This window comes from Centrocercus urophasianus, unplaced genomic scaffold (genome assembly GCF_019232065.1).
Source record: "Centrocercus urophasianus isolate 14NV4802_14NV808 unplaced genomic scaffold, USGS_Curo_1.0 seq_26, whole genome shotgun sequence".
Lineage (NCBI taxonomy): Eukaryota > Metazoa > Chordata > Aves > Galliformes > Phasianidae > Centrocercus > Centrocercus urophasianus.
In genome coordinates this window covers 15,798,588-15,816,358 of record NW_024884822.1, presented here as the reverse complement: position 1 = coordinate 15,816,358, position 17,771 = coordinate 15,798,588, and the positions used below count along the sequence as shown (strand labels likewise).

Below are 17,771 nucleotides of genomic sequence, written 5' to 3'. Positions count from 1 at the left end.
AGAGCCAGGGCTCACAGCTGCAGATCCCACCATGACAAGGGCTGGTGGTGACGTTCTGCGGGTGGGTGCCTGGTACTCACTAGGCTGTGATACCAACTGGCCAACCCCAGTGGAAGAGTGCTGAGCAGCTCACCCTTCTCACGCAGTCACATTGCTGCTGTCATGGAAGGCAAATTCATGGGCTGCTTCTAGTGAATGGTGGCAAGCTACAGGGGCGGTCCCAGAGCTTCCTGCTGCCAGGGCTGTGGTTCTCAGAGGTTGTTGTTCTGGCTGTCCTTGTGCATGCCTCTGCACTTGGCCAGCGCTGCTTGCTGCTGGATCTCGTTGTGCTGGTGTCTCACCCTAGGGCAGAGCAGGAGGCAGAGCTGTTGGTGGGCCTGGGGATGCCTGCAGGCTGCCCATTCGCACTGCCTGCCCCAGACCAGCTTCTCTAGGCACCTCCTTGCTGCTGGGGCAGCTGGCCCCAGAGACCCGGCCACGGCAGGGTTGTTATGGACAGGATGCCAGCCCGGCCTCAAACCAGCATTAGCAACGTCGCTGCTCATCCCTGTTCACTGGCCAAAAGCTTTTACTCTGCAACAGGATTTGGTACGCTGCCTTTTTATCAGTACTTACTTTTCTCTGTTGAAAACAATGAAGTCCCTCTGGAGTGTCTCTAGATGCTTTTGAAGATGGCAGGCCTTTCGCATTTGAATAGGAAAAGATGAAGAAAAATTGAATAAATTCACAGTTGGCACAAAAAGATGTTGCAAGGGCATTTTCAAGGAGATACAGCAATATCTTTAGCTCCAAAGCAACACCAGCACTGCAGTTGGGAGAATGGCATTACAACTCTCCTCACATAGAACTCAGTAGGTATACAGGCTTCAAATTATATGTTGGATTTCCACAGGCATTTTTCTATTGCAGAAAAAGCTCAGACTTCAGAAGCATAAAACTGCTCATGCAGCAAAGCCTTCCAGGGCTCAGGTGTACCCCAAGAGCTCCTGAACCATGCAAGAGGGAGGCAACAGCTCAGGACCTGTATCATGCTAATTCTTGTGGAAGGTCTACATGAAAGAAGCCATTCAGGCTCAGGTTGCTTGTGTTAACTGCATAGCTGTATGCCCAAACAAATGTATGACTCTTGTCTCAACACTGCAATTTATCCAGACTCTTGCCATTGGGATGGAAAACAAGTGTTTGGCTCCAGTGCCAATGGAGGAGGCTGCAGGCTGGGAGTGCATGAGAAAGCCAAACCCTACGCAGGGCCAAGCCCTGAGAGCCCAATCCATCTTTAAGTACTGAAGATGTTCAACAGCACATCTGATCTTTAATTTACTTTATTACAGAAATGTTCAATAGTGAACAATTAAGGGGCATGAAAAATAATGAAGCTTTATGAAAGCCAAAGCGCTCCTTATGATCTACAGAGGAAATTCTGGCACTGTTGAAGCCAGTAGGAATTTTGACATCGATTCCTGTGTAGGACAGTATCTCAAACTCAGGACCTGGCTAAGCTTGCCCTCTGATACCAGCTTGCATGTTCAAAGCACAGACTCTTCTCAGATTACTGTTGGCCCTGGAAATGTTCTTTGTTTTCGCAGCACCTGAGACAGAACCAAAGAAAGAGTTCCTACCCAAAAAGGCTCTCCAGCATCATGAAACCTGCCCAATGCTTCTGGAGTGTTTTGCATCTTAGAAACTCTTAATGCAATATTCACGTGTTACCATTCCCTCTTTCTAGAGGATGTTTCAGAGGAAATAAAATAGAAAGGTTTCTGCTAATACAAAACAGTAACAGCCTAACTGGAGGTTTGGAAAAGCAATAGTGTGTGTTGGTTGATGCACTGTGAGGGGTGCAGCTGGGTGAGGGATGGGGGGATCTCTTGGGAATAAAGCTGGTCAGAAGGAAAAGAGACAGTCTGTCAAACAGGTTGCTGCAGTACTGCTAAGTGATAGTTGGCTTTCACACAGAATGAAAGCCTTCCTTCACCACACGCATGCACCTGCTTGCTCTTACCTGTGAGGAATTGCTTTTGTTGATGTCTTTCTCCTTCTTAGCCAGGCGCTTCTTCTTCTTGTGAAGAGGTTTGGACTCCAGGATCATCTCTTCAAGTTCAAAGGTTGGGTCACAGTTCAGTCTTCCTTTCTGGAGGGGAAAGAAATGTTGCCTTAAGTGAGCAGTGCTGGTCATTAATTGGGCAGGTCTGGGATCTGGGTTTTGTAAAAAATGAACTAATTAGAACTGCACACATAGCTGGAACAGCTGCTGCACATCCGACATATTTCAGCACTTCCCTCAGCTGGGGGAGCGCTGTCAAGGTGTGTTTGCTCCCTTTACACTTACTACTTACATTTAACCCATTGGTTGCTTCAAAGTGACAGCCTCAGTTGAGGCCGTGCAGAATCCTGCATGATGAGTTTTGAAGCAATACACATACATCCACAATAGAAAGCCACTGACGGAGGGGAAATATGTGCAGTTAAATATTCATTCAGTTTAGCTCACCATTTGTTTGGTTGCAAGTGAAAAACGGCTGGAGCATCACTGTACAGAGCAGTCCTTGGATTATTTTCAAAGAGGGTTACGTTACCTCTGTGCTGCTTTAATTTGATTAAAAAAGAATCAGAAACCTGAATCTACCGTATTTGTTCTTTTCCTGTGAACAATGGACTTGTTAGGGAGAGTCACTTCAGGAAGAAACAGTTCTGTAATGGACAGTGATCTCCAGGCTGCTAACGAGCCCTCAGCTCATTATTTTTTGCATTAGGAGTGCTGGTCCTAAACAGGGCTGCTAGAGAAGGTGGTTCATTGGAGGATGGCTCAAAACGAACAGCATCCTGTATTTTATCTGCAGCGCCAATGGTGCTCATGCCCTGTAAGTCCACGTGTGCGCACAGAAACTGAGATTATTATAAACAGAGGGGATCACCTTTGGGGCGCCCATTCCTTGCAGTCACCACCCATTAACCCTCATCAGATTCACCAGAAAGTGAAAATCGTGCTCTTGCCTGTCCTCCCCTGTGCCAAGGGCACCTACTGTTTTTATGGAAATGGAGAGATGTTCCCACTGTGATTTGGTTGAAGGCACAAGGACAGGATGCAGGCTGTGACTGGGACTGGGCACCTTAAGGACCTTTCAAACTTAACACTGCTCACCGTAGGAATGAATTCTGGCATTATCCTCTTCTGGAGAACAGCATTCCAGTTTACATCTGACAGATAGGGAAAGTCCTGGATATCTTTCAGCTGAGAAAAACGCTTATCAGGATTTGTCTCGAGCAACTGTAGCAAGAGTGAAAGGAAAGAGGTTAGAATGAAAATGGTGTGCCTGCTCAGACTCTCCCACAGTCCTGCCCTCCCATCCTGACCACATGAAATTGCATAAATTTCATGGCATTGAGGGATTTCAATATTATCAGCATTTTTTTGCAAATCTTTTCATTATTGGAAAAAATCATAAAATGTTTATGCAAGTTTTTAGTCAAATTTGTGGACATATGTATCAGTACTTCTAAGTTACATCACTCCAGATGGACGAAGTTGTAGGAGAAACCCTGGAAGTGAACGCTGTGTCCTCAGCAGAGATCCATCCTGGGCTGCCAACGTGAGCACCATCACCATCAGCACAGAGAGCAGTGCTGTTGGCTGATGGCGACATTAACGAGCTCTGTCATTAAAAGCTGGCTGTTTGACATACAGCACTACCTGAAGGTCACCAGCACTGAGTCTGGATACAGTTTTCAGTGAATCTCCACCATTTCCCTCAAGGAAATGTCAGTGGGGCGCAGTGGAAGTGGATCCCAGCCCCGACGTGCTCCAATGCCACAGCAGCCCTCACCTTTTTGATCAGCATCACCATTTCCTCAGACCAAGCAGCAGGGTACATCACTGTAGCAGTCTTAAATACGTGAGCAATTTCATTTGTGGAAGTGTTGGAGCGAATGTGATACGGCCTCTGTGAAAAGTGCAACAAGGAAAGCATTTTAGTGTATCTTTTCAGCTCCTTCAGAAATCTTTTCAGAGCAAGGCGGCTCCAAACAAAATCTCTAAGCACATTCCCCAACCCCCCCACTGAAATCTCTGCCTGTCAGGTCTTGAGCTCATCTGAAATAAGCACAGTAATGATGCCAGAGGACAGCAATAATGGCTGGGTGACAGATAGGAGCCATCAGTCAGTGTCCAGCTTTGTCTTCCTCAGCCTCGCCAGCGTTCCCAATGTTCCCGTAAGACGCCTCTGTGTTTTCAGTTCTTTGCTCTGTGTTTTCAGTTCTTTGCTCATATTGGCTGTGACAGAAGGGAAATGGAGCGGGATTTTTCACGCCTCATGGAAAAGCACCGTCCCAACAAAGGCTGAGAGCCGCCGGTCCGGCACTGCAGGACGCTCTGCCTGCGTGGCTGCGCGGCAGTCGGGCACCCGACCCTGAGCTGCCGGGCTGCATGCGGGGAAACAGCCACCTCCCAGCCCCTGCATGGAGCAACCGCACTGCTGTGCTTGGATACTGCGTGCAATGGAAGAGCGCTGCTGGGAAGCATCATTAACTCCCGGATTTCTACAGTGTGTGCGTGGGGAGCTGCTACAAGTGCATTTAAACAACACGGGCACGATGTCAGATGCAACTGCGTGCATGGTGCCACCACACACAGGCACCGAAGGCACCTCGAGGTCCGCCCAGTGCCACTGCTGTCAGAGCTGCCACTGCTCACCGCTGTGCCGCGACCCCCTGAGTCCCTCACTATGTATCCACTGCTACCACCAAGTCAAAAATCCAATGCCATGGGCAGTCCTGCGATTAATTTAAATTTACAAATAGAAAATTCAGATTTGTATTAATATAAATACAAAAAGTCAGTTCAGACTGACATCCCCTTAATGTGTGCTGTCAAGATTGCTCACCCTCTGTTCTTCACATTTTTGTGAAAAATACTTTTAGGCTCCCTGCAAAAATTGGCTGCAGCATTTTTTAAAGGTGTTTTGCCCTCCTTTACCAAACAGAGCCTTCAGCCTCTCAAGGTTTTCAATCGCCTTTAGCTTAGAAGAATGTCATTCAAAAAATGGTATCCCACTTTTTACACAGCGCTTCCAAAGCACTGCTCTGATCAACTGCCTGCAAGTAAGGTCACCTGAGAAGCCCTCAGACAGAGCAAGGAGCTGCTGCGATGTGCTCTTCTGAATGGCAATGTGATCATATCTGTGATCACAAAAGCTCTGATGAAGATTTGATTTCTGCTGCCCATGCTGTAATAAACCTTAGGGCCTAAAATCTGTCTCAGAACTTTCCTCCCTGTTGCAAAGCATCAGCCCCTCCAACAGCATGCTTAAGGAAAGAGAGGGACAGAGGCATCAGCACTGTGTGCTCCGTACCCGGGCCCTGAGCAGCTCATAAGCAGTGATTCCAAGTGACCACCAGTCCACAGCAAAGGAATAGCCGATGGGTTTTGTAGAGTTAAACATCTCAGGTGCTGTGAAATACAGAAAAGAGATCATTCACATTGTTGCAATCCTGAGTTAAAAGCAGCAGTACAGAATGCTTGATCCAGTGACACAGAAAGCATCCCAGGGCACAAATCAGCAGATCACCTTGTAGCAGAAATGATGAGTTATGGGCTGAAGCAGTGATTGGGCACCTGGTGGGAAGGCAGGGCCAACCCAGGGGAGCTCAGCTATATGCAAGGTACTTGACGGAAGGGCTGGAGCCAGGATCTACCTCTTCCCAGCCCAGAGGTGAGGGTGTTTCTCTGGAGTTCCCTGCAAACCTGAGGTCTTCTAAAGGTAAGCAGCATTTTGTGTGTGTGTGCGTTGCATTTGGGCTTGTCCTCGTTTGCTGTAGTCAAAGACTTAGCTACTCTGCTATCAGTGCTCTCTGTTGCATTATAGCATTACACACCCATTTCTGCTTTTACTTTGGAACAAGAGTACATGGCTGGTCTATTGGCCCCTTACTAAGGGGTGCAGGGTGCTACACAAGCTTGAAGCATGGGCTTGCTTGTACCATTTCATTCTTCAGTCTTTGTTAGGCCACACAGTAGCTGTCTCAGAGCAGCCACCAATGTGATGTGAATGTCTATATGAGAAATATAATCCAAATTATTTGCATTACAGAATGCTTATGTAACTCCCCAAACCATGTAGAGGCTCTCCAGGCTCACTTTCCCGTATCACATAAAGCACCCAAAGTTCTGAGTTCTGGTGTGTTCAGGCAAGGAGAGGCACAATTTAACTGAGCAGAGTCTGAGAGCCACAACCTTTCAGGGCAGGTCAGCGATACGGAGTGGGCAGGGGCTGGAAGGCTCCTCCTCAGCCAATACATTTCCCTTCTAAGATGAAGAGAATAAAATACTGTAGTTATTTTCCTACAAGATGGGTAGGAAGAACTGCTCTGAATAAAATAAAACCAAACCCAAAGAGCAGCATTTTCCTTTTGTGCATTTGCTCCTCTTCACAGTGATTGCGCCAGGTGGTGCTGAGGTGGTCCTGCTGAGAAGGAGCCTCCTTGTCCTCCTCCCCAGGGCCTGATGTCTGCAGAAGCTTTGGGAAGGGATTTGTGCTGAGCCCTTTGAGAAGGGCTTTGTGGGAGACTGCACTGGTTTGTGAGAGTTTTGTTTTTAGTGTTAGCTGTATAGAAAGACTTCTGGGTACTTTTGCTTCACTCAGAAGCATCACGCTCCTGCTTTCTTCAATGCAAAGGCTTCTCTGTGTGACGTTTCCACCTGAGCTCCATTAGCATTCACCTGGTTTCTCTGTGGTTCATTTCCTGCATACTCCAGCCCTGATTTCTCCCAGGTACATCAGTGGTATTCTGCTCTATCAGCTGTGCTTGTGTGATGAGGAACTGGGGTGATGTTTTACCATGGTTATCGATTCAGGTCTGGAGGATGGCAGTTCAGGAGCACAGTGTTCGTTGGCTCTTACCCATGTACGGCTTTGTGCCAGCGATTGTGGTGACTTGAGTTTCTTTAGTCAGCATTGTGGCAATGTTGAAGTCGGTGATGTGCACGTGTCCTGGAAGGCAGAGATTGAAGTGTAAACAGATTTGCTTTAATTTCACAAAGAAATAACCTTCCATCAGAAGGTTATCAAAGTAAAGTATCCAATGGAAAGTAGTTTCCATGTGGAAATTTCTCATGCCAGAACTGATAGAAAGCATTTAGCTCATAGGCTGCTTATAACTGTATCTTGTTAGAGGAAATAACCCTTATTTATCCTCTGGGAGTGAAATATCAGTGTTTTCACAGTTGTCACTGTGCACTGTTTTCTGTCTTTGAATGTGCCTTGTGATGTTTGTGAGCTCGTTTCAGTGGTGTTTGTTTTATCAAGGATTTCTTGGTGTTTTTGAGCATGGTTTCTGCTCAATGTGCTGCAATGTGTGCAACTATTGCCTGCAAACTGAGAAGGAAATGTGAAGATGAATGTGATAAGCAGGGATGAGAATAGAAACACCTCCACGGGGCTTGTGGCTGATTGGTTACTTTTTCTTTTTTGACAAGTACTTAATTTATTACTCCTTATTCCCTGAACTATCAGTGAGCAAACCCATGGAGTACAGCAGTGCAGGTAATCAATACGGGGCCGACTTCCCTGAAGTGAACTTCTTTGAACCTTAGAGGTTAACCTGGCCTAATTCTTCTGATTAAATGCTGGCTTCTTCCTGGTCTCGTGCATTTTCTCGTAAGGCAATGAACTACTTAATCTCTGACAGTGTTGGACTCATAATTAAATCCAGGGAACGCTGTGATGTTGTTTTGCAGACACTGCCACAGGGGGTGGCTGAATTGCTGTTGTTTTCTTAACCACAGAGATCAAATGGAAGTGGTTTTTACTGATGGAGGTGCTGGGACAATATTCACTCGTGAATTTCAGCAGCTGGAAATTCATTGCTGCTTTACTTCATGAGTTAAAGTGGAATGTGGTTGTCCTTATGGCTAAAAATCTGTGCTTTGGCAGTGAACATATGCTGTCCTCTCTGGATGCCATAAAATATTGAAGCCAATCCTTACATTTGCACAGAAATATATTATGTGTGAGCAGTGACCAAATTTGCCTGCTGCAAATATCTGATCTAGCTGGAGAAAACAAGGGAACAGAAGTACAGTTCGTTATTAGCTAGAAAATCCTGCATCACATCCCTGTTCTGCACGCAGCTTTCCAACAACACTGCATAGAGTGCAGAAGCTCTCTCTCCCCTGCCCTGAATCAGCCACGGTCAGAGCACAGCATGGGTGTGCAGGGCAGGCGGGCAGCCCACAGTACCATTGGTCTGGGATCATTCCTCAGCCACTGAACTTCCAGCCCCATATCAGCATCTGGAAAAGACAAACTCATCCTCTGGCCCCCTCCCATGAGTGGCTGTCTGGTGTTTCAGCAGCTTCGTTTTCTGTCAGATTCAGCTGAAGCTGCGCACTGCTCACAGGACAGCCTGTCTGCCAGTTGTCCAGTTCATTGGGGCAGACCTTTCTTCACTGCGTGCTCTGTGGGCTGTTAGTTCCACTGAGACACAAAACAGCTCCTTAACAGAGCTGTGGTGCTTTCAGGCTCCATTCTGAAGGAAGAAATGCAGAGGTCTTTCTGCGAGCCATGTGAACTGCTGGAAGACCCTGGGTGAGAGGCAAAGAATCTCTCGCATGCTGCAAGTTTGCAGCACGTCCCTCCTTGCTGCTGTCAGTGCTGTACAACATCAGTCAGGTCCTTGCTTCCTCCCTTCCTGTGAAGGAGTTGTGATCAGATCGCTGGGGAGTGCTTGAAAGGAAAGGATGATACAGAATTTTCTTGTCTTGAGATGTCCTCTACGTCCTTGTATTCTTTTCTTTTATCTCTCATTCCACTGTGTGGGGAGGTGTTTTGATAAATGTAAATCAGAGACTTAGTAAGAATTTGCTATTCCAAGCATAAATGTGCCCTTCTCTGGATGCATCCTTTCAGTGATTCACTTCAAACAAACCACAAGTTTTTAAATGTTCCCACTTGGGAGCACATCAAACAATGGCATGGACAACAGGAAGGAGCTCTGTGCAGTGGGACTTCATGGAATGTAGTTGTGTTGAACTGCAGCTGTACAGGGCAGAGTGGAGAGGTTGAGCAGGCATAGCTGTTGGTGGACAGGAGGAGAGCACTGTGTGCTGCTGCAGAGTTTTCAAGTCAGACTCCAAGGCCTGTGTTCTCCTGATAGCTCAGCATCTCTAATTGCAGCTGGTGTCTGAGCAGCACAGCCAGAGCTGCACTCTGAGCACGTGTCCTTCCCCACATCTCCTCGTCTGCTGGGAAGTGGCACTTCCAAATCAAATCTTGGGTTCTGAGAGTGCAACGCTCCCCTGTGAGTATTGCATGCAGAGTGGAGAAGGACTTTGTGCTCTGCGGTGAGCAAAGAAGTTTGCTGTTAAAATGCAGCACTTCTGTTACTACATAATCCCTTTACCTTTCCAGAACACCTCTGAAGGAGGAAGGCTTCTCTGAATTCAGCTAAGATTGTTTTAAAGAATATTAAGCACGTCAGGTATGTTGGTAACAATTGGCAGCAGGTGATACATGTCAGTGCATAGTATCATGAGGCAGTGCACCATCAGCAATCTGAACCAGACTCCTCCACACAGCCAGAGATGTGCCAGGGCTCCTCTGCCCTGCCAGGCATTGGCACCAAAGCTGCACTGAGCTTTGCAACAGGCAAAACTGCATTTCTGTGCTGAACTACAGGAGGGTGATGGGTGACAACAGAAGGTGGCACATTACTGCTGAAGGGCTGAGCTGGGAGCATGGGGATAATGGGGGCAAAAGGCTGCAGCTGGACTGCTGAAGGTTTCTAGGTGCCTCATGTTTGGAGAGACCTGATCTCAGTGAAGAACCATGGTTAGTAAACAGTGTGCATTTTTTGATAACAGCACAGAATGCCTGGTGAAGGAGGAGGGAGAATGAGGTTCTTCATCTTTGTTCCATAAGTAAGAACAAGCAGAATCTGTGAGGCTAGATGGAGATAAATGTGCCCTAATAGTATATACACAGGGGACAGAAAAATCTGTTTCCCCTTACAGTTTTCTATATGCACAAGAGGATGCATTTTTAGCTGAAGATGCAAGAGGAAAAGAAATGGCTTCAGTGTCCTTATGGCCATGCATCTAAGGCCACGTTTGCCAGAAATAACTCTGAAACCTCTACAACAGACACTTAAAACACCACAGTGATAGAGAACAGGCTCAAAAATCATCCCAAATTGCAGTCATAATGGAGGTCTGCAGGTGATCTGTAATGGAAGCCTGTAGGTGCCACGCTGCGGAGCTGCAGAGTCGCACAGTGCCTTCCTGCCCTGCCTTCCTCTATGCAAGGATGCTGACCTACATTCCTGTGGTCCTGCAGTGCCTGGAGTCACAGCGCTGCCCGGAGAGTAGCCCTGGGCATCTGGCCCTGTGTGGGCACTGCGTGGCTGGGCAGTGCTGGTCCCCTGTTTGCTGTGCTGCAGTTCCTCCATAAATAAACTGGTGCTTTGAAAGCGGAGGCCATGGGCAAACTGGGAGCCTGGGCTTGGATGCAGGGGAGCCTGGTTATGTGTGAGAACAGCAGTGATTCTTCAGGATGTCAGCATCGGTGTTGAAACCTCTGCAGTGATAATGCACTCAGATATGCCTTGCTCCTTTGCTGGCACTTGCTCTTGAAGTAGCTTTATTGGAGCTGTTAATGAGGATTTCTCACAAGACACTACATGTATTTCCAGAAAATATTGAAATACTAATTTCTTTTTTAATGTCTGAAAAAACTAATCAGTGTCAGAACAGCTCTTCACTGGAGCAACTTTGCCAGGGTAAAAGTAAATGTATTCAGTGATGGAACAGGACTACAGTTAGGAAAATATATAGCTCTCTCTCTATGTAGTGCATCCAGGCCTAAGTCCTCTTCAGAGCTTCCTCCCCAAGATAAAAGCTCAAGAAAGAAGAAATAAGTGAATGAAGATGTTCTGTGCAACTGTAACACATTCTGTTTATGCGCATAAGTTACACACAACTGTGCTTACACTTCTGCTCAGATTACTACATTTTGGGTATATTGAAAGCAACTGCAGAGGCTGTAAAATGAGAACTGCTTGGAAGCTGAGTCCAAACAGCACAGAATACATCTGACCTGCAAAGCCCTCCAGAAATGCCACTGAATCAGACTACAGCAGAGTTGATTAAACACCAATATAACCCCAGGAAATTGCCCAGCCATGTGGGATGCACAGTGCTCTGAGTGCACCTAGTGCTGCTCCTCTAAAAGAAGTCATCATCATCCCAAGCACAGAAGGGCAATAATGCTCCAGACTGCTTGTGGGCCAAAAAAGAAAGCAACACAAAGTGAGGAAAGCTGTGAGCACTGAGAACTCAGCACAGGTTTACTATTTCTGTCCCTGCTTTTATACATATGAATGACTAGGGGGTAAGCAGCACTTACCATGCTCGTCCAGCAAGATGTTGTCAGGCTTGATGTCCCTAAGAGAGAAGGAAACAGCCATTCAGCTGGGGATGTGGCATGAAGAAATGCTGCGGGAGATTTCTGAGTAACCAAGCTGTAGGCTGTAGAGGGAATTACACCTTAGAAAAATCTTTTGTTGGAGTTCTTCAGCTCTGATGTTTCTGCAGGGTTTGATTTCAGCACAGGAGAAAGCAGCTTCTCAAGCAGCAAAAGCAGAAATAGAGGTAGAGATGTGACTGCCAGGGCCAGCAGCACCCGGATACTCCAGCCACAGTGTCAAAAGCTGCTTTTTACCTTTTTCGTTACTTCATACTCTGTCTCAATCTAATACTCTATGGAAGTTGTTTAACGTTTACCCAGTAAAAATCACATGTTGGAGTGAAGCAGACAAATGGCGTCCATTGTTGCTCTTATTCTTTTGGCATCACTGGAGCCATTCAGCTGCAGGTGGAACATCAGAGTGGCACAACAAGGAAAGTGTTTGTGTGCCTTAATGGCACACAATGGAGTTTCTGCAATGAGGGACAAAAGGTGCAAAAGCAGGAAGGCTCTCTAAAAAAAGTGTGCTTTGTATTACAGGAATAAAAACTACAAAATCAGAATTGCATTCATTTAAATGCTTGCCAAATTTCTACCTTTGGCTTTTAATATGTAGACCCTACAGAAAGTAGAACAGATGTTCTGATGCTCTGATTGGGATTTTATTTATTAATGCTTTCATTTTCTTCAGAAGGATAAAAGTCACCCATGCTGCTGCTTATAAACTTCTTTCCTCCAGGCTACTGAGAAATTGACACAGCAGGGAAATTCATCACCACTGCATCTGATGCATCTCAGTTACCAACTGTGGGCACACTAACAAATACCTCACCCTTGGGGTAACAGCAGGGAGCGTGAGGGGCATCAAAGGTTGGAGAATTAAAATACGAAGTGAGGAGAAAAAGGATGAACAAAATACGGCTTGTGCTCTACAGCACAAAGTGACAGTGATTGTAATAACAAATTGTGAAAACAGCCCCATCCCATACGGGAGAAATGGAAGGAATAACCTTAAGAGGAACCCGTTCCTCTGTGGAAGTGCTGCAGAGAACCCCGCTTCCAGTCCATGAGAATGTGGCCTGCTTTCTCTGTCTGCTACTAAGAGAACAGTGAATGGAAATGAGTAAATGTCATTCATTTTGATTAGAGGGAGCTGCAGATGCCTGGCTGAGCTCATCCCTGCCGTGAGCTCTGGAAACAAACTGGTTCCTGCAGGCTTTGTTCCTGAACAAAAGAGCAACAAACCCCTGTAGCAAAGCTGTAATAAAAGGCGTTCAATTGAAGGGAGATGTACACCTGATACACCTCCTGAGTGCGCCTGAATGGCTTTACAAGATATTAGCTGCTCTTAATGACCTAATTACACCAGCACCCATTGCCTGCTCTAGCACTGAGCCAGCACAGCTCTGGGCGCTGTGGGAGGTGCGGAGTGGGGGCAGCACAGCGATGCCCTGGGTGTGCAGATGCTGCACAGGGCACGGTGAGGAGGGAGCAGCTTTCAGCCTTTACAACTGCATAAGGTACACTTTGACCTCACCTGGCCATCTGTGATCCAGGAGAAAACATATATCTGATTACCACATAGCTGCTTTCAGTCCTCTGCAATCCTGCTCCTCCTGGGCTGAGCACAGACCTTTCCTAGCCTGAAAAGGTTAACAGCCATTTCCTACCTTTCTGTGTACAGAGAGAAATAACTGAAGCCATCGCTCTGCTGTCTGCACACAGCGCTGTTCAGACAATGTGAACAGTTGTTTACATCTCTCCTGCCATTCCCAGCCATTCCCAGCTGTGGATGTTGCACTCCTCAGCTGAGTCCCTTTACCTGATACTGTCCTGCTGAGATACAGCGTTTATTAAATCTCTTGCAAATTTTGCAGCTCGCTGGACATTTCGTGGAACCATTGTACTGTGATACTGTACTGCATACAGCTGCTTGAAATACGCCTTGTGGATCAGACTCAGCCTTTGGGGACCTGTCCTTGGACACATGTGCACTCCACCTCCACAATCCAACCTGTATTTGCAGAGAACCCTCTGGGAAATCGCAGCAGCTTTGCCCCCAGGCTCTTCCCTGTGTATCTGCAACTGGAGTGGGTGCTGGGGCACTGCACAGCTATGCTGGCATCCCCATGCCCAGAACAGGGACCATCAATTCCCAGTTACCTCTCACCTTTACCAGGTGCAGTTTTTTTCCTGAACAGACTTTTCCTCAGATCATAAATTGTGCAGCTCTTCCTGCCCACAAGCCCTGGAAATGCCACTGATTGCAACACATTTCTGGTAGAGAAGATTTCCTCCGTATGCTTCTCTTGTACCCATGTCTGACACGATTTATTTAGACCAAGCCTGCAGCACAAAGATTTGCTCCTGGCTGCCCAGGACAAAGGCAGCTCAGTGTGCGCTTCCCAATGTTTAATTCATGCTCATCCATTATTAGGTGACTCAGGCAGGTGTGGGGTGGAGGCACAGCTCAGTGCCCGCTGTCTCCCCGCTGCACGCAGTGCTGGAGCAGAGCAGGGTGCCGGCTGCTTGCCAAGGTCAGGGTACTGTGGGGCAGAAATCTATGCAGGTATTCATACAAACAAAGAAGGACTCATGCAAACAATCCAAGAGGGATGAAAAATAAGACTCTGAGAAACTGGCAGCTGTATGTAAGGAAGCCTGTCTCGTAAGAAAGAAGAGCAAAATCTTTTTGGTCCGCTGAGGTTCTCTGCAAATGAGGAGGGCCCACCGGAGCATGGAGGCAACCTTTCTGCTTTCACACATCAGGAATGGCAGGTGTATGCTCCTGGACAGAAGCAAGTGCTCATCAGCCTTGAATAGTGCATTCCTTCTTTTGCTAACCACCAGGATCATGTCAACCCTAAATTTGTGCCACGCTTTATTTTTTACACCTCACAAGAATGCTGTCTCTGGGATTATAAATGTGATAATTTTCTGCCCTCGCCCTGTTTTTTAACCCATTCTGACTCCATCCCTGCTGATGCCCTAGTTATCCAAATCTGAGCCAAAAGTCTTGGACCTCTGAGGTTTACATCACTTAATAAATCAGGAATGGGAAATGTCACACGAGAGAAATGCTTTTCTCTGAAAAATGTACACCGTTTTACACAAAAGCCAATGTACGTGGGGGAGTTTGTTTAGCTCTGAAGGTTCTGCTTGTCCTATCAAATCATGGAGGAAAAATCAGCCCCTTCTGCAGCCCACGAATTCCACCCGCCTATGGAGGACCCAGCTGACCTGTGGATGATGTGTCTGCTCTGGAGGTAGTCGAGGGCCAACACCAGCTCACAGATGAACAGTTTCACAGTGCCTTCCTGGAATCGCACGTTCTGTTGGAGGTGGTACCGCAGGTCCCCTCCGAGCAGCAAGTCTACCACCATGAACATGTCCTCTTCGTCTTGGAATGAGTACCTGCCACGGCATAAACATGCTCAGAGGTTTCTCTAGCTAACAACAGACTTACCAGGGAGCAAAGGAGAAATGCCTTACCAGAGATTAACCAGGAAGGGGTGCTCCAGGCCTTGCATGATCTGCAACTCCTTGAAGACATTCCTCACTTCATTACGCTCCACACACTTCTGCTTGTTCATGTATTTCATGGCATACATTTTCTTGGTGTCATTCTTTTGTACGACACAGACCTAAACGAGTAAATGAGTGATCCATCAGAGATGATTTGCCAACAAATCAACACAGATGAAGCATGGCCTCTGGGTGTCTTTCACAGAGCCCCTCAGCCAAGTCCAGCTCCATGTGCTGCTCTGCAGCTCAGACATTGCCACTGAGTACCTCAGCGAACACTTCATCCCATGTTGTCCCAAAGGACAGTTTTTGCTGTGGGAGGATGAGGGGAAGGAACGTATCACTGAAAAACTGAGCCTGTGAGTGTGCAAAACCAAATATTTAGGGTTTTTCCTCCTTTCTCTCTCCAGATTTCTTTCCATGACAGTTTGGGGATGAATTTGCAAAGTTTTGATCAACCTTTTTTGTTTTTCCACCCACAAGTCTTTCTCTCACTCTGTACATGAGGTACATCTCAGTTATGGGATCTGTGTGCCCTCATGAAAAGGGGAAATGACCTTTGAAATTTCTGCTAACATCTAAAACCATGAAATTTCATAACAATAAAAATAAAACTGATGTGACTGTAATGTGATGCTTAATGACAAACACTGTTTCACAGACAGATGTTCCCTTAAAAAGATACCACCAAGGCTTTTATGTGGGTGTAGCCCTTTGCTAAATACATATCATGATATTCAGTGTTTTGCTGCAGAAACTTGGGAGATGTTTATCCAGAAACACAGACAATTCAGGCCGTTTGATTTATCACTGTTTTGTGTTAACCTCCTGTAATATCGTTTGTGGTTACGGAGTGGATGAAGAATTGGCTCTGATTCTTTCTTGACCAGCTTGATGAGCTGATGCTCAGTAGATCTCACTGACAGTGCAGCATTTTTTCTTCTCTTTGCTCTCATTAAAGCCTCTCTAATTTCCCCCTCTCCGTTGTTTCCAGCTCTCCCAATGCTGATTCACTCACACACTACTTACTTTTCCAAAGCTGCCCTTCCCAATCGCTCGCAGTATCTCAAAATGGTCGAAGGTGACTGCAAGAAACAGCAAACATTCAAATGCAAAATGGCTGAGCAGCAGTTGGATGAAGTTATTTCTAATTCTTCACAAGAGAAAAAAACCTGAAGTGTTCTCCAGCATCTTGCTGTTGTTTTTGAAGACACGGGGTTGTTTAAAATTTGGGGTTTCGATTTTTCTTTCCAGCCCATCTGCCCATTCAAAGCACAGCACCTGCGCAGGTCGCTGTGTTGCTCCAGAGAGCATTTATTCCTCAGCCATAGGAGCTGATACGGCACAAAGCGCCTTGAACCAGGCAGGACTCAGCAGAGGGAGCAGACAAGGAAAATCAGATTAGTTTCCGTCTCACAGCCTGGACACAGCACCCCGAGGAAGGTGGTCAGGAAAGAGAGAAGTGTCAGCCGCCTGAGTTAGCACAAGCAGTGTTCATGAAAGAAGATGCCAGTATTCGACATTGGATGTGCCAGGAATGAGATCTCCAGGAAGGTCTCACACCACTGATGTTTTTTCTCCCTCGTGTCTCTATCAGCTGTGCCAGTAAACTTCAGTACAGAGGAATCCTGATCAGATCTGCCCTAACTGCCCTTCCCCACATGTGTAGCACTCAGCATTTCGTTGGGCCTGATAAACATCACACATTTTCTATGAAGCATTGGAACAAACTCAGAATTTCACTCGGGAAGAATTTTGACTGTTCATTTTTAACAATTCAAGATTATTCAATATTTGATTGGCATTCTTCTCTGTGTAAGAACAGTTTATAAGTCATCTAAGTTCTCATCTCTTGTTTGTATTTTATTTGTATTATCTATGCACTTTGTTACTGTACTCATGGGAAAGCCCATATGGAAGTTAATGAGCTCAGTCATGCAGCAGGAACTATATTTATGGAATGATCCTTAAGTGCCACCTCTACCATTTGGCAGCAGCAAAACCAGCCTGCGTGGCTGCTCTCAGTGCCCCTCCCGCTGGGGCTGTCGGCCCAGCTCTGCAGCAGTTCTCCCACCGAACCTAAAGCTCTGAAGGACACACATCGCCGGGCTCTTCTGCTGCTCCTCATCCCACTCCTTGAGCTGTGCTCCAAACAAACCTTCCTTCCTGCAGAACAGCATTTTCTCCCCTGCTCTCAGACTGCCTGGCAGCGTCCCCGGGCATCTCAAAGCACCCCCCCCGAGTGCCCCCATCCTGTGCTCAGCTCGTGGCCACCGACAGCCGGCCCAAAGGCGCGGGGCTGCAGCACGCCTGACGCTGCTGTGCCTCGCTGGGGTGCCCGGAGCTGGGCTGACTCCTAGCCGTGCTGCCCTCAGGATATTCTATGCGGACTTCGCAGCTTCAGACACCAACCGCTCTGCAGAGCGGAGCTCTTACCTTCTTCATTCTCACCGAAGGGCAGCGACTTGCTGGAGGTGTTTGCTCCCATGCTGCCTCCCGCCCAGAATCAGCTCTCCCGCTCCTCCCCCTGACGTTTCTCCTACGAGCCCGGCGTTTGCGGGGCTGTCATCCCGTGGGTCACTGCTGGCGGGCCCGCGGCAAGGTGCTCTGCTGGTGCATCCTGGGGAAAACAAGAGGCGAAATGTGTCACCATTGAGGTTTGAGAAACACTTCGCAGCCCATACATTTCCTACTGAACACTGAGAGCTCTGGGGACAAAACTGAAAATCAGAAAAAGCACAGCAAAATGGACCTGAGCAGAGAAACTCAGGAAAAGTGTAACCTTGCCTC

The 17,771-nt window shown here is 47.0% G+C and overlaps 1 protein-coding gene across 1 annotated transcript; it reads right to left on the bottom strand.

Moving 5' to 3' along the window:
- Nucleotides 1–88: 88 nt before the first annotated feature.
- Nucleotides 89–17,469, bottom strand: STK32A (serine/threonine kinase 32A). Its single transcript, XM_042826425.1, has 12 exons — nt 17,418–17,469; nt 16,011–16,066; nt 14,949–15,100; nt 14,697–14,870; nt 11,397–11,434; nt 6,897–6,986; nt 5,349–5,446; nt 3,825–3,941; nt 3,143–3,268; nt 2,003–2,131; nt 616–680; nt 89–342 (listed from the first exon to the last, which is right to left on the bottom strand). Exons 1-12 carry the CDS (start codon nt 17,467–17,469, stop codon nt 252–254), a joined length of 1,188 nt encoding a protein of 395 aa, XP_042682359.1. The 3' UTR covers nt 89–251.
- Nucleotides 17,470–17,771: the final 302 nt, after the last annotated feature.

Excerpts from the sequence above, each read along its gene's own strand:
- STK32A (XM_042826425.1), bottom strand. The coding sequence starts at position 17,469 with ATGGGAGCAAACACCTCCAGCAAGTCGCTGCCCTTCGGTGAGAATGAA. Across the intron at positions 3,942-5,348 it reads ATGAGCTGCTCAGGGCCCGG|AGGCCGTATCACATTCGCTC; the intron begins GTACGGAGCACA and ends CACTTTTCACAG. Across the intron at positions 2,132-3,142 it reads TGCCAGAATTCATTCCTACG|AAAGGAAGACTGAACTGTGA; the intron begins GTGAGCAGTGTT and ends TTTCCCCTCCAG.